Raw genomic sequence first — 26,794 nt, forward strand, 5'->3', positions numbered from 1 at the left:
AAGCCATAGGAAAAGGCAGAAACAGTACTTAGTGGACAAGTCTGTGGAAAGTCTATGGGAAGTAGGCGGAAGAAACGGCACATGAAAGCTGTGGGCACAAGCAGTTTCTGTTTGCTGTGAGCAGACCTTGAGGTGAGAGCCCTGGGCAGGAGGATTATGTGAATTAGTCATCTGCAGGTTAGGAAGGCAGGCTCATGTGGAGGAAGTATGGACCATGAGGGGTCCCTTCCATGTCATACAGGGAAGCAGAGCACGTGAGGAGATAAGAAGAAAAACCTGGTGCAGATCATGAGCCTGGATCAGACTTCCGGGTGTCTAATAACAGGTAGTTTATTTCCAGTATGTTTAAGCCCAGCGTAACTTGGAAAAAAGTGTTTCCTGATGTGATACAATCCCCATTGCACACAGAAGCATAATTACACTGAAACTCAGCTAGGTGTCATTTCCTCCAAGAAGATGGGTTCTAGAGATGCGCTAGTTGTACTAGCTTAGAGGCCTACGGGTCTGGCCCGGTTTCCGCCATACAGATAGCATAAGAGCATTTGGACTATTAGCCACCTCTGGTCCTGGTTGGGGGAAGTTGTGGAGCCTCTGGCTATCGCGGCCATTTAGATTACTAGCCGCCTCAGGTCTTGGTCGTAAGCTTGATGACCCCAACAGATAACACACATCACCAGGCAGTTCATCTTTTCCAATTCTCAGCTTTCTGGGCGGAAGAACAGGTTTTTCTTCTTTCTCATTGGAAAGACAATCTTGTGTGCTTAGCATTCTTGGTTTCTCTAGAGATCTGTGGGCTCAAGCACTTTAGTGTTCAGCGCCCAACAGATCCAAAGGCAATTGCAGTTCCGTGGATTCTGGGGGAGAGGTCAGTGTCTAAGCTGGTCCTTGGTTGCCATTCCAGTTCCAGGCCTGATCCATTGGCATCCTGTTTTCCGCAGTTATTGGTCCTAGGGTGCCTCTGGGTGGGGATCGACCTTGACTGGCACCATTTGCTGAAGCTAAGGACTGTCTCCAAATGTGAACATAGAATATGCTGCTCCCACTAGTTGAAGGATGGGCTCATCGAGGTGTCTGGGCTGAGAATCACGTTATCCATCTTGCAGATTAGTGTGAAATTGATACTCTACTTCAAATATGTATCAGAATGACCAACAGGACAGTTGACTCACAAAGAGCCTTTTGTTAACTATTTGTAGGAAGGGCGACCTCATGTGTTTCTGGGGTTTCATAGGTCAGTATTTTATCCAAATATTTCTTTGAAGAATTATATAAAGGAGCTTTTTATGAAATTATCTCCTGGAAAAAAAAGTGTGTAACAGTCAGCATTTCTAGGTTCTTACCATTTCAAAGGTGACAGGCACTTCAATGTGTTAAGGATGTCTTAGCAGTCTTTTGTATTTGACACTCACTTCTATGCAAATTAAAAAAGCTACTAGCTGTATCTCTGTTCCTGTGTGCACTGAATTATATCTCTCTAGTTTATTATGTGAATATGATTAAGATTTGGAATTTATAATTGCCCGTTTCCTTGACATTCTTTTTGAAAGAGTTATTTTTATGTAGTGTAGGAGTCAGTACATTGTTTTTGTAAAGGGTCACATAGTAAATGCTTCAGATTTTCTTCTTCTTTCTTCTTCTTCTTCTTCTTCTTCTTCTTCTTCTTCTTCTTCTTCTTCTTCTTCTTCTTCTTCTTCTTCTTCTTCTTCTTCTTCTCCTCCTCCTCCTCCTCCTCCTCCTTCTCCTCCTCCCTCTCCTCCTCCTCCTTCTCCTTCTTCTCCTCCTCCTCCTCCCTCTCCTTCTCATCCTCCCTCTCCTCCTCCTCCTTCTCCTTCTTCTCCTTCTCCTCCTCCCTCTCCTCCTCCTCCTCCTCCTTCTTCTCCTTCATCTCCTTCTTCTCCTCCTCCTCCTCTATTTTGCTTTTGTAGCACAATTGTACCAGGTAATATAGAGAAGTTATTACAGGTAGTGACTGCTCAATCAAGTCTGTTTGACTGCATCCCAACAACACTTCATTTATATAAAACGGACTTGGCTCATAGGAGAGCTGGAGGCTCAAATGACAGTTTGAGTAATTGATTTGGAAATGGATATTAGGATGAATGGTGTAGGAATAGTATCGAGAAGTGGACAGATCGCCATCAGCAAGGACATCAGATGCTTTCAGCACATTTGAATCTGACACCAGACAATGGGAGCAGAGAAAGGAGGAGGTTGTAACTTCCATCTCTGCTGTCTTCCTTTTCTCCTTTGAATCAGCAGTCATTGCTACACGATGCATCCATCTGCAGAATCAACTATTGCAAAAACTTTGTAGATAAAAACATTTAAACTTATAAACCTTTTTTTTTATTTTCCAGAGATTTATATATACTGTCTGTCTGTCTGCCTGTCTGTCTGTGTCTGTCTGTCTGTCTGTCTATCTATCTATCTATCTATCTATCTATCTATCTATCTATCTATCTATCTATCTATATTCCTGAGAGACTGTGTCCTTTATATTATAATTAAAGGCAGGCACCAAGATACGACAATTTGGCTACAAGTATTAACTCGAGTTTTTTCAAACAATCTTCTAGTTTTAATATAAAAGGCATTTGATTTGTTTGTAAAATCATACTATGTTGCAGAATCATCTTTGGTTTATAATTGTGGTCATATTAAAAGAAAATAAGAAATGGACATTTTATGGTATGATGTTAATCCCAATATCAGCAAAGCTATATATATATTTATTTATTTTTTCCTTTTCTTTTTAGATTTCATTCACAGAGGACCAGGCACTGTCTACAATTACTCTGACTGTTCTTGCGGATGATCTGCCAGAGCTATCTGAGGTTGTGATTGTGGCACTCACTCGGATTGTCACAGAGGGTGTTGAAGATCCATCAAAAGGTGCTACTGTGGATGAGAACAGAAGCAAGTCCGTGCTAACCATCCTGCCCAGTGACTCGCCCTATGGCGTGGTTGGCTGGCATACTGATTCTCTCTTCACTAGGGTGCCAGAGCCCAAAGGTAAGTCCTGGTAAAGATTGCTTAAGTTCTAATAAAAAGTTTCTTTGTACATTTTGATTATAATATTCGAAAGGAATATAAATTTCTTTTTCATGTGTCTTCTTCAGTTTGATAGGCCATATTTCTTTTAATGTATTTTAAATTGTATAATTATGGAGTCACTTTGCAGTGATGGTTACTTACACACTTCTAATTTCCAGGAGTATGGTTTGATGTCACTCCTATGCTGCTTTCGCAGCAGGCTTTGGCTTTTACCTCCCTTTTCCTTGTTTCTTGACTTCTCCCCTTGCCACACCCAGATTTCCCCTGTGTTTTTGGTAGGTGTGGGGAACAGGCAGCTACAGTGTGGATGGACTCGGTGCTGTGGTTTTAATTTTGTTACCTCGAACAGTAACTGCAGTGATTTCCCCTATGATGTGTGCCATGGCCAGTCCTTACCTCCTTAGAGAGCTGAAATATTCACCTAACTAACTTCTCACATCCTCTGCTGAATAAACATTCTAATAGGTTATGGTCAATGGGCCTATCGAAATAAAAGGTTATATATAATATTTATTTAAGATGAATTTACAGAATGGCTTGAAAAATTTCAGATAAAAACGTACAGATTTCAGATTCCTTTCCATCACAGAGCTGATGGGAAATGTGAAATGTAGTTATATTTCTGGGCCCTTGTCTATCTGGATGTGCAAGACCCAAAAATATAAACTTTAATAAAATAATGTGTTCAGTTTCAGTCAATAAACATAGTAATTTGTAGGAATTTCATTATCGTTTTGATAATAAACACAATCATTAGAAACTTGAACTGGTGAAAATACTAATAAATATTTTTAATGTTTTACATAACAAATTATTTTAAACTAAGAAATGAAAAGTAATAGGTTCTGGGAGACACTTTGAACCTTGTGACTGACACCTCACTACAGAAATTAAAATCACTCTTCCAACGATTAGTATTAATTATGGTTGTGTATTTAAGTACTCGTTTTCAAGAAATTTCTAAGGATTGTGCAATTATCGCCTGTGTTGTACCCCCATAGTTCACTTCTGTAAGGCTCCCTCAGGTTTTCTTCCAGTGTGTGACCTGTAAAACACTGGAGGCTGCAGTGGGGACAGAAGGCTGAAGCAGATTAAGGCAGGAGTGGATTTTGAACACAGCTTTTGGGGCGATGGAGACAAAACAGAACTCTCCATAGGATGGTGTCCTTGTGTTATGTCTGCTTCCTTAGCTGTCCAGACACCGTGCTTGGAGCAACATTAGCAGAGCACAGAACACAGCTCACTAACTTGAGGCACGTTTATCTCCTAGAGAACACCACTGTTCTTCAGTTACGTGTCATTCGAGACAAAGGACTATTTGGGGACATTTCCATTCATTTGATAGCAAAACCCAACTTCTTACTGCCCATCAATAATCAAGCTACAGAGAATGAAGATTATGTGTTGCAAGACTCAGTGATAATAATGAAAGAAAACGTAAAAGAAACTCATGCTGAGGTTGCCATTTTGCCAGTAAGTATAGATTATAATAAATATATGAGATTAGCTAGGATGTTTAAAACCATAAAACTGTAATTCTCTAATAGTTAAAAATAAAATAAAAATAAAATAAACATTTTATTATCAGATGAAAATATGACAGACAGTGTATTTATTATGTTTGTTTCGAGTAGGAATGATTCGGATGCATTTGAAGTACTGAATTTGGATTGCTTATGTGTCTGATTGGTTGGGCACACTACAAAGATAATTGGGTAACTGCTTTAATAATGGAATGATTTAAATCACCAAATAAGTCTAGATATTTTTATTGTTTGGCTGGATGATGCAATGACTTCAATAAGAAGAACATTTAGATGGTGTAGGTCCAGCTTTTGCTGGCTACATCTCATTCCCTTTCCCGTTCTCTGTGTAAGGAGGAGAAGGAGCTAGAGATGCAGAAACACAGAGGGACCTAACAGGGAGACACACACGAAAAGGGAGGCAAAAATCAGAGGTGCTAGTACCACTCTTTGTGTCCAGAACGCCATAGTAACGTGTGATATCAGGGCTGGGCTGCACTTTGGAACTAAATAGCTTGCCTAGCGTAATAAGGCCCTGGGTTTGATATGCAGTGCCATAAAATGTTTAAGTACATTTGTAAGTAACAACATGTGAGGTTAAGGACAGTATATATCAGACACGTAAACATGTCATGTGTCATTAAGTAGATGCAGTAATATTTGTATTCCCGTTAGAAATTTTGGTGGCTATCAGTTACCTTTCCTGTGGAGAGGACCAGAGGAAAAGCCCATAGCGGGGGAGAGGGCAGGGATCAGTTGTCCTTTTATTTTTCTATATGTCCCTTCCACATCTTGATACTTTCTAGTACTTTCACACAAATACAAAGTATTTTTTCAAAGTTAACTGATATTTGCTTACACCTAGATTTATATCTAGAATTTTCACTTTTTTTAAAAAAGATTTATTTATTTATTATGTAATCAATGTTCTGTCTGTCTGTATGGTTGCTGGCAAGAAGAGGCCACCAGATCTCATTACAGATGGCTGTGAGCTACCATGTGGTGTCCGGGAATTGAACTCAGGACCTCTGGAAGAGCAGTCAGTGCTCTTAACCTCTGAGCCGTCTCTCCAGCCCTAATTTTCACTTTTAAAATACTTGTAAATTTATCAAATTTTCCTAAATTTCTTTCAGAATGTTGTATATGTGTGATGTCTTCAATAGAGTAAGGTCAAAATTGTGGGGCAGGACTGCAAATATTTGCTAAGGCAGCGGTGGTACCTTTGAGAGGTCATCATTAGTCTTGAAGATATCAAAGATGCTGAGGGCACCCTGAGAATGTATTGGATATATTAAAATATGGCAAGAAATCATGTTTATGTGACAGAGGCGCCAGTCCTGGATAGCAAGTTAGTTCCTTGCTGAAAAGTATCAGGTTTACAATGGAGATGGAATATTGTTTAAAAATATCAGTTGGAGCTGGAGGAAGATACCTGCAGCTGCAGCTGCTACAGAGACTGTGGCGGGGCCAGCCAGGCCCACAGACTGGAGACCAGCCTGGCTAGGCATCATCTCAGGAGCCAAACAACCACATAAATATCTTCTCTCCCCACTTCCCAGGACGAGGCTGCTGAACTGGAGGAAGGCCTCATCATTACCATCACTGCAGTGAACTTGGTGAACCCCGACTTCCCTGCGGAGCAGCCGCGTGTGCGGAGGCCAAGGATGGAAATAGCAGAGATAATGATTGAAGAAAATGATGATCCCAGAGGGATCTTCACCTTTCACATCGCCAGAGTGAGATGCAACTTCTCATATTTATAGTACTATAAGTTAGGCTGATCCTTGCTGATGTGGTCAGTGCTTTTACAATTTTTTGCAAAGTAATTGGATTTGTTTGTAGACATGTATGCAAAGATAAGCTTTCAATTTGTATTATGAATCATTTTTAGTTCTCTGAGCAGAGCACAGAATTACATATTACACAATTGCACAAGTTTTTCATTGCATATTGCTGTAAGTTCTGAGCACTTCTTACACACGTGAGAATAATAAATTGAACAAGTTATTGCCTAGGAGAGTTTTGAACTTGGCCTTCCTTTCGATGTCTGCTCTTTTTGAAGGGTGTTGGTGGAGTAGTTACTGCTCATGAAGTGCCCCCACCCTTGAATGTCCTTCAAGTTCCTGTCACCCGGCTGGCTGGAAGCTTTGAGACCGTGAACGTTCACTGGAAAGCAGCACCAGACAGTGCTAGCCCAGGAGACTTTCAGCCCTTTCAGGGGATTCTCCAGTTTGCGGATGGACAAGTATGTTCGTTATGAACAGATTTATTGGTAGTTTTGGCTTTGCTTCAAGCATTTGTGAGCATCCACCAAGTGAACATGCATTAGTGAATGATAAATGCGTTCTAGTCTGTTTCTTTATAAAGTGAAACTTAATCATTATTAATTACTATATAGTCTATTAATAATCACAGGAAGAGAATTCTTTTATAGTTTTTAATGATAAATCTTGCAATGTATTTTAATCCCACTTTCCCCCTTTCCAGTGCCTCCCAGGTTCTCCCTACCTCACTCAATTCCACATGCTTTCCTCTCTTTAAAAAACAATCAAAAACAAAAATCAAGAAACACATGCAAAAGCACAAAAATGAAAGCCAAAGTAAACAAGCAAAAGATTAATATGAGGAAAAAGGCCCAAAGCATAATGAGACAAATCGCACTGAGTTTGTTTTGTGTTGGCCAACTTGTCATCTGCAGGGGTCCTAACCTGAAGCATGGGAAATCTACCCTGTAAGATTACACTGGAGGAAACTAACTTTTTCTTTATCTGCAGGTTTCAGTTGTAGATAGCTTCCTGGATAGGGGTAGGGACCTGTGTCCACTTCTCCCTTTCAGCTCTGGGACTCTGTCTGGCTTAAACCTATGTAGGTCTTGTGCATTCTGCCACCATCTCTGTGAGTTCAAACGTGCATTGGTCCTGCAGCGCCTGGAAGCCATTGTTTCCTTGAAGTCAGCATCAATCCTGGCTCTTCCACTCTTTCTGCCTTCTACAGAGAGAGAATTCTAAAAGACAAGAACCCTAGCTCCTTTTGAACTTCTCTTCCATTGAAATAGACGTTAGGTAGTAGATAATAATAGAACTCAATTATTATTGACTACAGGTTCTTAACCAAATTTTTTTTTAAATGCCTGATATACTAGTCTCTTCCCAGATTTAGGTCCTCTATTTTATTTTTTAGTATTCATAAATTGATATTGTTTTATATTTATTTTTAATTTATAATCTGAGTAGTTACAAGTTTATATAGTGAATTAGTTACATAAATAATAATCATTACTCTCTCAGTCTCCATGCACTGAAACTTTTCTTCCTTCCTAAGTCCTGCTGTTACTTTGTACCTTGTCCTGTGTGTGACACACGGAGTTTACTCAAGTTGTTCGCATGAGCGTGGGTGGGAGGTTATTTCCTTCAGCATGAGTTACTTTTCATTGGCAACACCACTGAAGAAAATAACAACCTCTTTCCCTGGAGCCATTAATTACCAATAGTGCCTCAGGGATAGCTGGGACTTTGGTCCCTCTCCCACCTGTGATGAAATGTTCATGACATAATCTCGTGCAGGTCTTGTGTGGGTGATCCCATTTTAGGGAGTTTGTGAGCACAATAGCCATGCTATGCTCAGCATCATTCCGTGGCATGCCTCCTGATCCTCTGGCTCTTAAGATCATTCTTCCCACTCATTGAGCATGGAAGGGGAGATACATATGTACAGAGGGCTGCACCTTATATTAGCATCTGTTTTTGTTGTTCTGACCAGTTCTGAGTCTTTGACTGGCAGCTGCCTGTTGTTTTAAGAAGCTTCTTGCTGTAGGGTGAGAACAGAACTAAGTCATGGGTGTACATATGGGTATTTAGGAGCAGTGTAAATGTCTCTTTAGCGAATAGCAGGCCACAGCTGCAGGCTCTTGGACGGGTGTACACCACCAGGCATGGCTTTCTCCCTGGGAATGTGCCTCAAATCTAATCAGGAGGCAATTGGTTGGTTCTGTCCTAATCAGCCCTGTGTCACCAAGTCAGATCAGTACTGTGGGTCAGTTCTGCAGTTAGCATGGTTTCCTCAAGGCAGAACTGAGGACAGCTCTTCTTTCCAAGCAGGCTACCTTGCATCTCTGGTACTGTGAAAGCTAGCCAAAGGGACAGGGATTTCCTGCTTAGAGGAACCTTGCTTTGTGTGTTCTGTGTCTTCAGTGTGTGGCTGGATTTCTGTGTTCTGTGTTTACAGTGTGTGGCTGATTTCTGTTCTGCATCTTCAGTGTATGGTTGGATTTCTGTGTTCTGTGTCTTCAGTGTGTGGCAGGATTTCTATGTTCTGTGGTGTCTACAGTGTGTGGCTGGATTTCTGTGTTCTGTGTCTTCAGTGTGTGGATGGATTTCTGTGTTCTGTGTCTTCAGTGTGTGGCTGATTTCTGTGTTCTGTGTCTACAGTGTGTGGTTGATTTTTGTGTTCTGTGTCTTCAGTGTGTGGCTGGATTTCTGTGTTCTGTATCTATAATGTGTGGCTGGCATCTTCAGCGATAAGTTCATACCATATTGTCCTGGCGGACAAACAATAATAGTGACCACAGGTTGTATTGTTTTAGAGACCTCCCTAGCCAACAATTTGAAGGAAGGTAGTCTCCACCTGGTACTGGAACTTTTAATACCCTGTGGTGACTTCGAGGAGGCACAATGTACACCTATACTGGTTATCTCAATTCCAATCCCTTTTAAAATGTAATACCATCTAATAAGCTTACAAACCAGCAGGTTTTCAGTGTTTTTCCATGTGCTCTGGCATTAGTTATCCCTCTCTTTTATGCCTTCTCCTTTGCACCCCAAGCCTCTCCACTCTTAAATCCACCCCCCCGTCTCTGCATCCTAACGATTTTATGTGTTCTCCTCTTGTTCCCTTCAAGCCCCTCCCCACCCACTGTTTAGCAGTTGCTTTCTATCTCTTGGCCTTCTATTATAGGCACTACAGGTTAAACACACTACTCTGAGAATCTGAACCAAGCCCACATATTAGAGAGAATATACAGCTCATCTCTCTAGGCCTGGGCAGATTCACCCAGTATATTTTTAGTTCCATTTCTATACAAGTTTTTTTTTTTTTTTTTGGATTCCAGTCCCCGAGAAGAGGGCACGGGTCTTTTTTTTTATTAATATTTATTTATTTATTATGTATACAATATTCTATCTGTGTGTATGCCTTCAGGCAAGAAGAGGGAACCAGACCCCATTACAGATAGTTGTAAGCCACCATGTAGTTGCTGGGAATTGAACTCAGGACCTTTGGAAGAGCAGGCAGTGCTCTTAACCTCTGAGCCATCTCTCCAGCCCCCTCTATACAAGTTTTATAATTCCAGTTTTGTCAGTGAACAAAATTCCATCACGTTTGTGTTGCACATTATCCATCCATTGATAGATATCTAGGCAGGTTCTATGTCCTGGCTCTCGTGAATAGATTAACAATGAATATGAATGCATGAGTATCTCCTTAGTATAATATAGTGTAACATGCAGGGCCGGCTTGTTGGGGTTTCTATCCCGCCCGGTACCCCACAGCCGGCAAGCCCCAAAGAAAATTACACACAGGTCTACATAGGTTATAAACTGATTGGCCCTTAGCTCAGGCTACTTATTAGCTCTTGTAGCTTATATTAACCTATAATTCTTATCTATGTTGGCCACATGGCTCGGTACCTTTCTCAGCCGGGTAGGTCACATGTTGCCTCTTCAGTGGTCTGGGCTGGAGTGGGAGGAATGGGCTTCCTCCTTTCCAGCATTCTCCTATTCTTATCTCACTGCCTCTGCTTCCTGTCCGGTTGACCCACCTATACTTCCTGCCTTGCCAATCAGCGTTTTATTAAAATACATGATTAGCAGAATACAGACAATTCTCCCGCACCAATATAGACAAAGTTTTTGAGGTATAGTCTCATGAGTATAGCTGGGTCATATGGTTGTGCTATTACTAGCTCTTTGAAGCATCTCCATACTGATTTATATAGTGTGTAAACCAGCTTACATACCTACAAACAGTATATATGATTCTTCTTTTCCTGTATCCTCACCAGTATTTATCATTATTTGCTTTCCTTATAGGTATTCTGATTGTACTAAGATGAAACCTCAAAATAGTTTTATATTTCCTTGTGTTTAGTGATGTGAATGTCATGCATGTTTGTACAACTGTGTTACTGGTTTGTGCATGTGTGTGAGGTTACCGAGGAAGCCAGATTAGGGCATCAGATCCCTTGCAGTTACAGGTGATTCTGAATCACCTGGCTTGGGTGCTGGAAGCCAACTTGGATTCCCTCAAAGAGCAATATGTTCTGACCGTCACTGAACTGTCTCTGCTACACACAGTGATTGCTTTTATGATCCCATTTCCTATCATGCAAAATTAATATCGTGCACACTGGGTTTTATACTAGTGTGATGGTTGTTAGGAACTGCATGCCATTTAGAAAATTTGTTCAATAATTCATTACCTTTACATCACTAATAGAACAACCTATATTTTATTAAATATGTAATTTATCTTAAAAAATAATAGCTCTTAAATTTCTAACATTGAAGTACTACATATACATTAAGTGTATTATGGATACAATGTGGAAGAATCTGTTATTTTCTTTTGTTTCATTCAACTAAAATAATTAAAATATACTAGAGGAAACATTGTTACTATATTACATCTGCCCCCTTCTCTAACTCTTGCTCCCCTCCCCTCTCTGTGTTTCATAGGTCACTGCTGTGATAGAAATAACTATAATTGATGATAGTGAATTTGAACTCATGGAGACATTCAGCATCGGCTTAATGAGTGTGACTGGTGGTGGCCGACTAGGGGAGGATGTTGTGGTGACTGTTGCCATACCACCAAATGATTCTCCATTTGGAATGTTTGGATTCGAAGAGAAGACTGTAAGTTAAATATAAAACATTTTCTGCCTGGAGAAAGAATCAAGCAGAAATCCTTGAGTGACTTGTAATAAGCTAGCACCTAGAGGACAGGAAATGTTTGAGAACAGTGTTTCTATAATCCTGTGTCCTGAGGTAAACATTGTTATTATTTTGTGGTAATTTCAATCACATAAAGTTTCTGGGAATATTGGCATATATAGAATATACTAATTGACATAGTCTAGCACACATGACTATGTAATTTAATTTTTATTTTTTATTTATTTATTTATTTCTTAAAGATTTCTGCCTCTTCCCGCCACTGCCTCCCATTTCCTTCTCCCTCCACTATCAAGTCTCCCTCCCTCGTCAGCCCAAAGAGCAATCAGGGTTCCCTGTCCTGTGGGAAGTCCAAGGACCACCCACCTCCATCCAGGTCTAGTAAGGTGAACATCCAAACTGCCGAGGCTCCCACAAAGCCAGTACATGCAGTGGGATCAAAAACCCATTGCCATTGTTCTTGAGTTCTCAGTAGTCCTCATTGTCCACTATGTTCAGCAAGTCCGGTTTTATCCCATGTTTTTTCAGACCCAGGCCAGCTGGCCTTGGTGAGTTCCCGATAGAACATCCCCATTGTCTCAGTGTGTGGGTGCACCCCTCGCTGTCCTGAGTTCCTTGCTCGTGCTCTCTCTCCTTCTGCTCCTGATTTGGACCTTGAGATTTCAGTCCAGTGCTCCAATGTGGGTCTTTGTATCTGTCTCCTTTCATCGCCTGATGAAGGTTACTGTTCAGGAGGATGCTTATATGTTTTTCTTTGGGTTCACCTTCTTATTTAGCTTCTCTAGGATCACGATTTATAGGCTCCATGTCCTTTATTTATGGCTAGAAACCAAATATGAGGGAGTACATCCCATGTTCCTCTTTTTGGGTCTGGCTTACCTCACACAGCATAGTGTTTTCTATTTCTGTCCATTTGCATGCAAAATTCAAGAAGTCATTGTTTTTTACTGCTGAGTAGTACTTTAATATGTATATATTCCATACTTTCTTCATCCATTCTTCCCTTGAAGGGCATCTAGGTTGTTTCCAGGTTCTGGCTATTACAAACAATGCTGCTATGAACATAGTTGAGCATATACTTTGTTGTATGATAGGGCATCTCTTGGGTATATTCCCGAGAGTGGTATTGCTGGATCCAGGGGTAGGTTGATCCCGACTTTCCTGAGAAACCGCCATACTGCTTTCCAAAGTGGTTGCACAAGTTTGCATTCCCACCAGCAATGGATGAGTGTACCCCTTTCTCCACAACCTCTCCAGCAGAGGCTGTCATTGGTGTTTTTGATTTTAGCCATTCTGACAGGTGTAAGATGGTATCTTAATGTTGTCTTAATTTGCATTTCCCTGATTGCTAAGGAAGTTGAGCATGATCTTAAGTGTCTTTTGGCCATTTGAACTTCTTCTGTTGAGAATTCTCTGTTCAGCTCATTGCCCCATTTTATAATTGGGTTGATTAGCCTTTTACGGTCTAGTTTCTTGAGTTCTCTATATATTTTGGAGATCAGACCTTTGTCAGTTGTGGGGTTGGTGAAGATCTTCTCCTAGTCAGTGGGTTGCCTTTTTGTCTTAGTGACAGTGTCCTTTGATTTACAGAAGCTTCTCAGTCTCAGGAGGTCCCATTTGTTCAATGATGCCCTTAGTGTCTATGCTGCTGGGGTTATACGTAGGAAGTGTTCTCCTGTGCCCGTGTGTTGTAGAGTACTTCCCACTTTCTCTTCTATCAGGTTCAGTGTGTTCGGACTGATATTGAGGTCTTTAATCCATTTGGACTTGAGTTTTGTGCATGGTGATAGATATGGATCTATTTTCATTCTTCCACAGATTGACATCCAGTTTTGCCAGCACAATTTGTTGAAGATGCTCTCTTTTTTCCATTGTATACTTTTAGCTCCTTTATCGAAAATTAGGTGTTCATAGGTTTGTGGGCTAAAGTCAGGGTCTTCTATTCGATTCCATTGGTCGACTTCTCTGATTTTATGCCAATACCAAGCTGTTTTCAATACTGTAGCTCTGTAATAGAGTGTGAAGTCAGGAATGATAATGCCTCCAGACGATCCTTTATTGTATAAGATTGTTTTGGCTATCCTGGGTTTTTTGTTTTTCCATACAAAGTTGATTATTGTCTTATCAAGGGCTGTGAAGAATTTTGATGGGATTTTGATGGGGATTGCATTGAATCTATAGATTGCTTTTGGTAGAATTGCCATTTTTACTATGTTGATCCTCCCAATCCAAGAGCAAGGGAGATCCTTCCATTTTCTGGTGTCCTCTTCAATTTCTTTCTTCAAAGACTTAAAGTTCTTGCCAAATAGATCTTTCACTTCCTTGGTCAGAGTTACCCCAAGATATTTTATGCTATTTGTGGCTATCGTGAAAGGTGATGCTTCTCTGATTTCCCTCTCTGCTTCCTTATCCTTAGTGTTTAGGAAGGCAACTGATTTTTTGGAGTTGATCTTGTATCCTGCCACATTACCAAAGGTGTTTATCAGCTATAGGAGTTCTTTGGTAGAGTATTTGGGGTCACTTAGTAATTTAATTTTTAAAACTTGAACAAGACTAGCTGCTTAAATCTTTAACTGGTGAAAGCTTACAAAACACGTTGGCTTGTGACATCATCGCACTTGAACTTGTATACTGAAATCTGTATTTAAGCCACCCCTCATTTTATGGATCAGAATAATTTCATGGTTTATTGTTCAGTTCTTCTGTTATTAAAGACTTTTTGAGCTTGGGCATTCAGTTTATCTTAGCTGCTGTTATTAACATTATTATGCTAAACCTCACTTAAGCATGATTGGAGAATTTATCTAGGAGCCTCTAGTTACTATTTGTCTTACTCCAAAAGTAACATTAGACAACCAGGTCTTATTGTAATTTTCGCAAAACAGTTGCAAGGCACAATGAGTTGCTGTGTGTAGCGTACGCACATGTAGGATTTGCACCCAGAAGTGCAGCTGATATTTTTACTCTTGGTAGAATTGGTACTGATTGTCACACAGTCCTTGGCCTCTGCTTTCCTCATATCCTGTCTTTCTTACCACAAAGCATTTCACTCTGCAGCATGAACGTGAAACATATAATATTGTGCACAGTGAGTGGTATTAATTGGTAACAGATTAGGAAGAAAACTGAAAACATTGAGAAAAGATTATTAATATAAACCAGTCAACATAAAGTGCTCACAAGGGCAATGTGTAAGAACATAGACACGGGATATCTCCGTGCATATTCAAAGCTAAGCAGAAAATATTCACGCAAGTTGTTTATAATTCATCCCTTTATTCATTGTTATAAAATATTTCTGGTGCCTATGGAGTGGCATGAACAGTACTTGGTGTGGAGGCAAAACACTTGAGTTAGATTTGAGACTCTTTTTATTCAAATATGTGTACGTGTCTGATCTTGGAATTTCTATGATTTCTCTGGGGCTTAAATAAAATGAACTGTGCAAAAAGTAGCACAATAAAACCTTAATAAATACCAGTTATTTCCAAATCTCTCTTCTTGATTATAACATGGAGCCCAGTGAACAACAACAACAAAAAAAAGCAAGCAAACAAACACAAAAACAAGACTCTGTTTGGTAAGTTTCTGTGTTCAAAATGGAAAGCATTGTGTTACATTTCAAACCTGTATAACTGAGTCATATAGATTCCACTTGACCTTTGCTGCCTAAAGTTAACATGCATAATTCACTCATACCAGATCTTTTAATCAGGACTTAAGAATAAGAAATGCTACTGCTAGGAAATTCATATAGTGAGTTTTCTGTAATAAGGGGGAAGGTGGCTCAGAAGAGCCAATGCGGGCTCCGAATTCAAATGCCAAGAGCGTACATAAAAGTGAAATCTGTGGTAGAGACATTTATAATCCCAATACTCTCATGGTGTCTTAGTAATTTTTCTGTAGCTGATAAGAGACACCGTGACCAAAACAAAACAAAACAAAAACAAAAAAAGGAAAAGCAAAAAACAAAGCAAAAACTTAGAAAAGTTGGGGACTTGCTTGTAATTCCCAAGAATGAGTCCCTGCCCGTCACAGTGGTAATGTGGTAACAGGCAGACAGACATGGTGCTTCTGAGAGCTTATATCTAATTCACAAGCTGGAGGTAGAGAAATAGAGACCAGTTCTGGCATGAGCTTTTGAAACCTCAAAGCCAACCTCCAGTGACACATCTCTGAAAAGACCACACCCCCTCATCCTTCCTCAAACAGTTCCACTAACTAGGGACCAGAAATTCAAATATATGAGCCTATAGGGGGCCATTCTCATTCAAATCACAACATATGGAGAGGTGGAGGTGTGTGCAGAAAAGTCCTGGAAGTCTGTTGGTTAGCTAGCCTGGCGTATGCAGTGGCAGAGCAACAGAGAGAGCCTGTCTCGAGCAAGGTGAAAGGCCAGGACCAGTGCCCAGGGTGTACTCTTGACTGCTGTGCTACATAGTGGGACACGTACACCTGCTTTCACACACAGGAATGCACACACTCGTGCACAGTGAACACTCAAAAAAAAAAAAATCTAAAGAATGAGAGAGAGAGGGAGAAAGAGGGGAAAGACTATATGTTCAAAACTATTTTATTAGTTTGGACTCTTTCTCCGTCCCTCCAATCATAGTTGCTTTTAAAATACCTTCTCTTCTGATAGAGACAACCAGCATAATAAAAATTTCAGTGTCCAAAGATGGTAAAAGACTGACCATTCAGAAGGTAGTCTATAACTGCATTACTTGCTAAACCTATATGCTATAAAAAACAGTCCCCAAATCTCAGCTTCTTTATTATAAGTGCTTGCCTCTTTATGCAAGAGTTTCACAGTAGTGTGCCATTTTTTTTCTGATAGCTGTGGGCCCCTTTGCTCCAAGTGGCACCCCAGGCATAGGATTCCTCCCATCTCTGCATACTAGCTTTTTAAAGGCTTGGGGCATCTTCTCTGTTTTCCTACAAATGGGAAAAGAGCAGACATGAAGGATTGTGGGGCAGTTTGAGTGGACTAGCAGCTACAATCTCTTCTACCAATATCCTATTGACAGTGCAGTCACTTTGCTGCACCTAATTGCAAGAGAAATTTGAAATATCAAGTCACCTAATGTCTAGGAAAGTAGACAAGTGGGTCTGAAAGAAGCCTTTTCCCTGCCACGTGTTAGTACATCATGAATAGAATTTGGAATTCAAAACTACATTGATCACAAACAATAAGATTATCTCTTCCGTTTTTTAATGTGTTCACCTTACTGGATTTTATGTTTTTCAGGTAACGATTGATGAATCCCTTTTGTCTGATGACCCGGATTCATATGTGACACTGACAGTCGTCCGGTCCCCAGGAGGCAAAGGAGCTGTCTCTCTGCACTGGGCTGTAGAAGAGAAGGCCAAAGATGCTCTCAGTCCTTGGAACGGGACACTTCGTTTTGATGAGGTACGGTCAGGCTCCAGTTCCTGTAACTTTTTTTTCTTTTTCACAGACTGGTATTGTTAGGAATTCACATGCTAGTGTTCATTATTATTTCTGTTTTTTTTTTTTTTAATTCATGTGCACAGAGAGGAAGTGGGAGGAGAAAAGGAAAGAGGGAGAGGGGAGAAAGAGGGAGAGGGGAGAAAGAGGGGATCCGATTGCAGAATTCAGACCCCGTCTCTGTAACACAGTCCCAAGCACCTTTCACATTTCCCTACTGCCTGAACAGCGCGAGTCACGCAGACCATCCAAACATCAGTGCGTCATTCCTAATGCCAACCTTTCTGCGGCCGTAACATACATTTTATCACTGAGTCGGATTCTCTATTTAGTTTGAATTTGCTTTTTTACTATCCTAAGTGTGAAGAACTTCCACAATGAGTCAAAACATTGATAGTGCAAGTCTTTAAGACAATGTCAAATCTACAGACATCTAGCCAACATGTTAAATGCACACCATAGTCACATAATGTGAAAGAGAATCTCACTTACAGACTTACATTTTGAAAGCTGTTGACACTTTGATAACACGATTGAGATACTGCCTCAGGCATCCACCGCAGAGATGTGAGGAAGGACACACTCAGGAGGATTGTCTCTGCTCTTTGTGCGGCTGTTCTTCTGCTTCTCATTAGTCATCTTTGCCTTCTGTGCACTCCTGCTGCCCTCGCACCCCTGTGCCTCTGAGAAGAGCTCCTGGGTTCTATCTTGCAGCATCGACCTTTGGATATGCTGCTCTCGACAGCTCCTCCCCTTTCCCATCAGTTCTCTGCCTCCACTTCACAGTGTGCAGCTTCATGTGGAGGAGAATTGGTTTTGAGGTCTCATCTTTAAGACTGTTTTTCATCTATAGCCATGTGTGGTATATAGAGCTATTATGATGAATCCAATTTTACAAAGAATGTATTTTTTTAATTATGTGAGAGCTTCTAGAAAAATATGATGTCTTGTCTGTGTCTCGTGGGAAGCCTCTAAGTCCTGGGGTGCGGTGGTGTCCTCTCCCACTGTGTTCTCGTGGGAAGCCTCGAAGTCCTGGGGTGCAGTGGTGTCCTCTCCCACTGTGTTCTCGTGGGAAGCCTCGAAGTCCTGGGGTGCGGTGGTGTCCTCTCCCACTGTGTTCTCGTGGGAAGCCTTGAATCCTGGGGTGCAGTGGTGTCCTCTCCCACTGTGTTCTCGTGGGAAGCCTTGAATACTGGGGTGCGGTGGTGTCCTCTCCCACTGTGTTCTCGTGGGAAGCCTCGAAGTCCTGGGGTGCAGTGGTGTCCTCTCCCACTGTGTTCTCGTGGGAAGCCTTGAATCCTGGGGTGCGGTGGTGTCCTCTCCCACTGTGTTCTCGTGGGAAGCCTTGAATACTGGGGTGCGGTGGTGTCCTCTCACTCCTTCACCTTAGTCTCATCCTCGTTTGTGCCCCTGTGGTGTCTACACACCCGAAGAAGGAACATCTTCCCCAATCAGCCCACTGTCAGTCCAGCTCAGAGTCTCTTCCATGTTTATGTTTTTATTAAGTAAAACAAACAAATGGCTACGTGCTCTTGGTATGAACCACAGAAGTTCAGAGTGATGGAAAAGAAGCAAAATCCCTTCACTCCTCTTGTGACGACCACTATTGATAGTTTCTTTCCAAGCATATGTACCTTCTTCTTCCACACATGAAATTTATGCTCAGCATCTGTTCTGTAAGTTGCTGCTGCATATTACAATTTAAATTAAACATGTACTTTTCATGCTAACCAAATTGCATTTAAAACTTGAGTAAATCCGGGTGGTGGTGGCAAACACCTTTAATCCCAGGACTTGGGAGGCCGATGCAGGCAGATCTCTGTGAATTTGAGGGTGATCTGATTTACAGCATGAGTTCTAGGACAGCCAAGGCTACACAGACAAACCCTATCTCGAGAAACAGAACAAAACAAAAACAAAAACAACAACAAAATCTTGGGTGAATGCATCGTTTTGCTCAGTGTTTACGGCTAACCCTCCCCACTCCTACAACCTCTTTGTACCGTCATGGCTTTGGGAGTTCAGAGATTGATATCTGTCCTTCCATTCTCACCACTTGCTGTGTGCTTTATTCTCTGAAGTTCTTTTCTGCCCACTTTTGTGCTATGACAGATTTCCTTTTAGCTGTGCTTCTCTTGTAATATTGGAAGGAACCATGGGCAAATTTTACATCTAGTGAGACTAACTGAAATCTTCCTACTATTGAGCACTCTGTGGAGCTAAGTAAATTTGTTAATGTTGATCACATTTGGTTCCCAAAGTACAAAATGAGAGCAACAATGTTTAACCAGGCAAGTCCTAAGGACTATGGGAAATCGTCTTTGTGAGCAGGCTGATATCCTGAGACTTTGAAGTACTTAATAAAATAGATGATGTTTACAAAGAGTTAATGAAAATAGCCGTTTCCTCTCAATGTACCGAGACCCACTTTCCCTCCATTGTGTGTCTAAGATTTAATAACTCTGAAGTTGCAAAGCCAGTAATAGTTTATATTTCTGTCTCTTCGAAATCACCTACAGTGGTCATCCCCAAGTTGCTGCTCCATAGAGCTTTTGTGTAGAATATAAATAATAAAAAAATCATGAGAATCTTTGCCATGAAAAGATATAAAATCAAATATCAAATATCTTTGAAAACTCTTGATTGAATTAAGGAGAATTTTTTGAGGGGTTAGATGAGGAGATTTGTTTTGTTTTTTTTTTAAAGAAACTTTGTACTTAAGTAAATTTTGAATCCCTAGTAGAGGTTTTCTGACCTCATTGTCCCCATTGGCTCTTTGTGCGAGAGCCATTTTTATCAGTTTTAACCAGCATCACAAACTATTGGTTTGCAGTGTCCGCCTTTCTCTCCTCTTACCGGCTGTTAATTCTATTGAGAACTGGAGAGGCTGTGACATGAAAAGTTGCCTTCCATGTTCCCTAGAAGGCAGTGTGAGTACACAGAATATCGTAGATTCTTATGATTCATGAAAGTGTTGTTAATACTTCTGCATTTGCGGATTCGTATTCCTTGGCCAGCATGCCTGATGCTTTCACAGTCATTTGCTGACACAGGCAGAGTGATGGAAAATTCAGTTTTCTATCCTGTGCACTCTTGCTGAGGGAGGACAGAACGGAGTCATTTCCACCTTATGATGAAAACAAATGTCCTTTTCATAGAATATGTTTAAAGTCATTTTCCTCGTCTGTGGATTTGTAGTTTCTCTGTTTAAAGTGAGTCCCATTGTAGCGCTGTGATCTTTTGTTTTGAGCATCAGGAAGGCGGTTACACAACATGAAGAGCAAAAGCCATGTGTGTGATACAATTACTGCACTCAGGTGTGAGCTGTGGTTCTTATTTAACACAAAAATATGTTAGAGCAACTCCAGGTTTCAAATGATATTCATGTATCTAGTAACAACCAAAAAGTACCCCAAAGTCGATTTGAGGTTGCAAATGAATTTTGGAGAACAGACAAACTTACTGTCTAAGGATGGACAGTGTCTGGGGCACCTCAGAGAAACATCTGAATGCACATAAGGGTGTGCAAGAATACCTGTGGTGGTATTTATTAAAGTAGTGCGTAAGCTAGCAGTCAGATGAACATGAATGCGCCCATGCAAACAGTGGAGCCTCCCTAAGAATCAAAGGATAAATGGGCTCCACAGAGGGAAACACAGATGGCTCCAGCAGCGTGAGGTACCGAAGGGTAACTTAAAGGTGGAGAGTGCATCTAACGGAGCGGCAGGCGGGGGCGGCTCTGGAAGGTGAGCCTCAAGTGAGAGCTAAAGAGAGACAAGCAGAATATAATAAAAAGAAAAGCTATGTGCTCTCCAGTAGGGATATCATTGACACATAAAGGTAGTATATTTGTGACAGCATTAAAGATAAAAATTCCTATCAGGAAATATGTTCAGTAAGAGACAAGCAAGAGGTACGTGGAAACAGATAAGTGAAAACCTGTAGCAAAGCCCTGGGCTTCGAGAGAGACTCCAGGGTTTCCTTTAGCCCCTGCTGCGGCTTTCATGCAGGACTGCCAACCAGGAAGGCACCACCAACCGACCACTGGGGAAGCCAGGGCTGTGGGCAGCAGGCATCCCAAGTGCAGCATGGAATGGTCTCTCCTTTGAGTGCAGAGCACGGTGTCTTGTGTGCCTCAACCCCATGGCCTCAGTCTTGTTGGGATGGGAACAGTTAGCTCTACAAGTTTGGATTTTCAATGCTGGAAATTTTTCAATGAACTTAAGAGTTGTGTTAATTTTTTTCTCACTTTTCTCCTCAAGAAACTAAAATAAAATTTGTAGTTAGAGATAATTTTTACATTGCAGTTCTTCCTGCATAGAATTCCGAATTATAGGTGACAAAATGGCCTCTTACACAGTTTATGTGCATAAATCTTATTTTTCTAATGAGAACATTCAAAATTTGATTTCGTTACTGTTTTTTGAAACTGTTTCCTCTAATTTAAATGCTATAGAATGAGTACCAAAAGGTCATTGCGTTGCGTACCCTTCAAGACAGCACACTGAAGGAGGACAGGCACTTCACCATTGAGCTGACAGCAACTGATGAGATAGAAATATCTCCAATCAAAGGTAGGAAAAATTCACATAATTTTCTAAATTAAATGTATCCAAAAATCAGTAGTTACAAAGATAGGCAGTGCTGGGTTTTGTAATTTTTAAAAGTGTACTTTAATGTAAGTATACATTTATCTGTCTTATAGGCAAAGTTTTTAAAATCAAAATTATAATAGAATACTTACAATTTATACAGTCATAGATCAAACATCATATACTTCTGGATTTTATGTTTGTTTTAAGGTAAAGCTGTTCATTATAGTATTGTTTATATAATGAAATATGAGCGCTAAATGATTAAACAGTAGTGAGCTATTAAATGTCACTGTACATTGTAGAAAAAAACTTTTTATTACATTAAAATAAAGAATAATTAATTTTTAAATTAAAAATCGTGTGTGTGTTCATGTGGGTATGTGCACGGGAGTGAGGTGTGTATGCAAGCCAGAAGAACTGAATCTCACTGGGGTTTCTGTTACCTTGAGTTATGCGCTGACTTACATAGGAGTTGTGAGCTGAACTCAGGTCGTCAGTTAGAACGCTACATGCGCTCTTAAATGCTGAGCCATCTGCCCAGCCCCAAGAATTATTATTTTAAATATTTATTTAATTTAGTTTGTGTGTGTGTGCCACTGTGTACACACGAGTGTGCCATTGTGTACATATGTGTGTGTGTGCGTGTGTACATGCATGCATGTGCAAGGGTGCCCAGGGAGGCCAGAAGAGGCCATTTGATCCCTTTGAGCTGGAGTTTACAGTGTTTGTGAACTGCTTGTTGTGGACTCTGGGACTAAAATTTGGTTGTTTGCGAGAGCAATAGACACTCGTAACTTCTATATCATCTCTTCAGTCCCAAGAATCCTTAATTACATGAATAATTGTTGTGTTATACAATTGGACTTCATATGCTCAATATCATCCCATTTTGTTATGATCTTTATATTAGATGAATTTAGAATTGTTACCTTGAAATGCCGTTAGTGATGCTTGATTGCCTATAGTTTTTATGTATTTATAGTAATCATATAGGGCATAATTTAAAAACCACATGAAGTGTGATTATTATAGCTTATATCTACATTTTTATCTAAAATTAATTACTTGACTATTTTAAATTTTCATAAACAGGTATCCTGGTTCTTAGATCTTTATAGGAAAGACAGGTCTTTAATTATTTCCTTTTGCTATGAGTAACATAACAACAGAAAGGATGAGAAGTTCTAAAATAGAAATGATTGTTCTATGGTCCTTTTATAACATTGAGACTCATGCTAAACAAGTCTCTGAGACTGCCAGTGGGTGCCGTGTCCAGGGTCGTTCTCAGAAGTGTATATAACACTAAGGTGGCTGGTTACTCTTCCTACATTTATGTCCATGGTATTGGCCAACCTGTGAAATAGTCCTATCGAGACACCACATCCTGCATAAGTTTTAAACTAGGTCAGTGACATCTCATGAGAGTGACAGGGCTGATGTTGTGCAGGATGACTCTGCACAAAGTAGGAATATATCTATGGGGCCGGGTACACCCGGGATCAGCATAACAAAGTCTATGCATGTCTGTCTTATTGCAGCGGGGTACACCCGGGATCAGCATAACAAAGTCTATATGTATCTGTCTCATTGAAGCAAGGTATACCCGGGATCAGCATAACAAAGTCTATGTATGTCTGTCTCATTGTATCAGGGTACACCCGGGATCAGCATAACAAAGTCTATATGTGTCTGTCTCATTGCAGCGGGGTACACCCGGGATCAGCATAACAAAGTCTATGCATGTCTGTCTCATTGTATCAGGGTACACCCGAGATCAGCATAACAAAGTCTATATGTGTCTGTCTCATTGCAGCGGGGTACACCCGGGATCAGCATAACAAAGTCTATGCATGTCTGTCTCATTGCAGCGGGGTACACCCGGGATCAGCATAACAGAGTCTATATGTATCTGTCTCATTGAAGCAAGGTATACCCGGGATCAGCATAACAAAGTCTATGTATGTCTGTCTCATTGTATCAGGGTACACCCGGGATCAGCATAACAAAGTCTATATGTGTCTGTCTCATTGCAGCGGGGTACACCCGGGATCAGCATAACAAAGTCTATGCATGTCTGTTTCATTGCAGCGGGGTACACCCGGGATCAGCATAACAAAGTCTATATGTGTCTGTCTCATTGCAGCGGGGTACACCCGGGATCAGCATAACAAAGTCTATATGTGTCTGTCTCATTGCAGTGGGGTACACCCGGGATCAGCATAACAAAGTCCATGCATGTCTGTCTCATTGCAGCGGGGTACACCCGGGATCAGCATAACAAAGTCTATGCATGTCTGTCTCATTGTATCAGGGTACACCCGGGATCAGCATAACAAAGTCTATATGTGTCTGTCTCATTGCAGCGGGGTACACCCGGGATCAGCATAACAAAGTCTATGCATGTCTGTTTCATTGCAGCGGGGTACACCCGGGATCAGCATAACAAAGTCTATATGTGTCTGTCTCATTGCAGCGGGGTACACCCGGGATTAGCATAACAAAGTCTATATGTGTCTGTCTCATTGCAGTGGGGTACACCCGGGATCAGCATAACAAAGTCCATGCATGTCTGTCTCATTGCAGCGGGGTACACCCGGGATCAGCATAACAAAGTCTATGCATGTCTGTCTCATTGCAGCGGGGTACACCCGGGATCAGCATAACAAAGCCCATGCATGTCTGTCTCATTGCAGCGGGGTACACCCGGGATCAGCATAACAAAGCCCATGTATGTCTGTCTCATTGCAGCGGGGTACACCCGGGATCAGCATAACAAAGCCCATGCATGTCTGTCTCATTGCAGCGGGGTACACCCGGGATCAGCATAACAAAGCCCATGCATGTCTGTCTCATTGCAGCGGGGTACACCCGGGATCAGCATAACAAAGCCCATGCATGTCTGTCTCATTGCAGCATACTTGTAGATGACGAACCACCCTTAGTTTCATTAAGCATTGCAAGGAATGCAAATGCGCAGCAATCTGTCCATGTTTTTGGTTTTGTTTCCTATGAAATTCCCGTGTGTGCTCCTGGAAATAATCTCCATCAAAGTATGGCTAAGTTGTTTTATATGTATTCTCGAATTATTAGATGATTTAACTGACATTTCAATAATTGTAAGTGATCAGCTTCTTGACTAGTAGTCAGGAAATTAAAAGTTAAGAAAGGGCCCTCAAGAATCCCACTGACAAAGCCACACAGCCAAAAGCAGTAGGGTGAACGCTGTGGGAGTAGTTCAGGCATGCGGTAGAGGAGAGCTTGCTTGTCCAGTGAGAGTGGGGCTTTTGCCAAGCGCCTCCTGGCTGTTTCTGCAAGTGTGATCATGGGAAAGTCTTCAAATGCTCCAGTGCCTCAGTGTGCCTTTCAACCCTCCTAGTAAAAGGTGGCTATCAGTGCCTACCTGCTGGTATTGCCATCTTAGTTTAATTGGTGTGTGTGTGTGTGTGTGCATTTACATGTTTGCATCAAAATGGACTATATTATCTGAAACTTAGGCAGTGCATCGATAATCATTCGAGGAGATAATGGTGCATCAGAAGTTGGGATTGCTTCATCATCTAGACATGTCATTATTGGGGAACCCTCAGCAACATATAATGGCACTGCCTTCATCAGGTGAGGATTTTAGGAATTTTTTCTTTGTTTAATTAGCTTAGAGCGGGGGTTCTCAGCCTGTGGGCTGAGACCCCTTTGGGGTTGCATATAGGATAGCCCACATATCAGATGTTTACGTTACAATTCAAACAGTAGCAAAATTACAGTTATGAAGTAGCAACAAAATTATTTTATTATTGGGAGTTCACCACACATGAAGAACTGTATTAAAGGTCACAGCATTAGGAAGATTAAGAACACTGCCTTGATCACCATTCTCAAGCACACATAATACTCAATTACCACATTACGTACTGGTAAGCATTGTGTGGAGAATAGAACAACCCTCCGGCCAAAATTAAAATCTCTGCCCAAGCTGTCTTGTAGCTAGAACACAAGTAGTCTTGTTCTTTTAGGGATGAACTGCACAGCCCACAGCCAAGAGCATCCACGGGGATAAAATCAGCAGCCCCATTGGGCACCGCATCCACAATGAGTCCCTCCCTCTGTAAACCTACACAGTATGCAGCTTTTATCCCCACACTCGGCAGATGTCTGTGATCTGAGGCCAGCCTGGTCTACGTAGCCAAGTCCAGGGCACATAGGGCTGCATAGTGAGATCCTGCATCCAAAAATTCCCAAATGTAGGAAAGAATGGTAAATCAAAGCAAAACTGCATTTATTTCAGGAGTAAGCATATAGATTTATTGATCAAAAGGTTTGCTTCATGTCTTGGGGTGAAAAGAAGATAAGTTAATTTAAGTAATTGTTACAAAGAAAAACATTTGATGAATTTAGCAGCAAAACCCAACTTAAGCAAAAAAAAAAAAATGTAAACTTAAGTTTTCAATATAGCATAGCATAGCTACAAGTTTTAAAACTCTTCTTTCTTAGTCAGGAAGAGCACGTAAGTGCAGTCTCCTCCTGCCAGCCAGTTCTAAGGGTATGAATTAGTTTGACAATACCAAGATCTAACATAGGTTATATACAGATATTAAACATTAAAAAGTTACCGATTGTAAGTGGGAAAGTTTTGTGGATGGAAAATCTAGAAATTCAGCACATAGCATCATTAACCTGCTAATTCATTAAGACTCCTGGTCAACCCATGGGAGGCCTGCCCTTTCCGAAAGGAGGCTAAGGAGGAGTGTGTATGGGGCGGGGGGGGGGGGGGGGGAAGGGAAATTGTGGTTGGCGTGTAAAATAAATGAAAAAAAAAATATTAAAAAATAGTTCACTAATTTCACAACAATTTTATGGTCACACAAAAATGAGGGGAGTTACTAAAATTTTCCACATTGAAAAAGATGATTAGCCAACAGGTCTACATATAAGATTCGGTTGCATTTCCAGCTAATAAACTAACAGTCACTTCCAGCAAAAGGCTTAAGAGCGCCTGCTTCTAAGCCCACCTCACAACTGAGTCAGTGTGACTGGGGCAGGCTCGGCTCCCATATTTCCTTCCGAGGAATGAAGCAGCAGTCACCAGTGCAGTAGCTGGGCTGGGCTGGAGATTTTCTTATGCCGCTGTCTGAAGTCCATACCTGGTCTGGACTTCCTCCTTTCCATGCGGCTGCTCAGGCGTTTCTGCTCTTCAGAGGACCTGTTAGGCTTCTTCTCATAGTCGAT

At 41.1% G+C, this 26,794-nt stretch overlaps 1 protein-coding gene across 1 annotated transcript in view; it reads left to right on the forward strand.

The window, feature by feature from the left end:
- Window positions 1–26,794, forward strand: part of Adgrv1 (adhesion G protein-coupled receptor V1) — a 550,578-nt gene that overhangs the window by 156,270 nt on the left and 367,514 nt on the right. The window contains exons 55-62 of the mRNA XM_057789515.1: window positions 2,757–3,012; window positions 4,325–4,527; window positions 6,137–6,313; window positions 6,640–6,822; window positions 11,309–11,488; window positions 16,776–16,940; window positions 21,433–21,550; window positions 25,066–25,186. Of these exons, the coding sequence (XP_057645498.1) occupies window positions 2,757–3,012; window positions 4,325–4,527; window positions 6,137–6,313; window positions 6,640–6,822; window positions 11,309–11,488; window positions 16,776–16,940; window positions 21,433–21,550; window positions 25,066–25,186 (1,403 nt within the window). The remainder of the gene's footprint in view (window positions 1–2,756; window positions 3,013–4,324; window positions 4,528–6,136; window positions 6,314–6,639; window positions 6,823–11,308; window positions 11,489–16,775; window positions 16,941–21,432; window positions 21,551–25,065; window positions 25,187–26,794) is intronic.

The sequence above is a fragment of the Chionomys nivalis genome, chromosome 15 (genome assembly GCF_950005125.1).
Source record: "Chionomys nivalis chromosome 15, mChiNiv1.1, whole genome shotgun sequence".
Lineage (NCBI taxonomy): Eukaryota > Metazoa > Chordata > Mammalia > Rodentia > Cricetidae > Chionomys > Chionomys nivalis.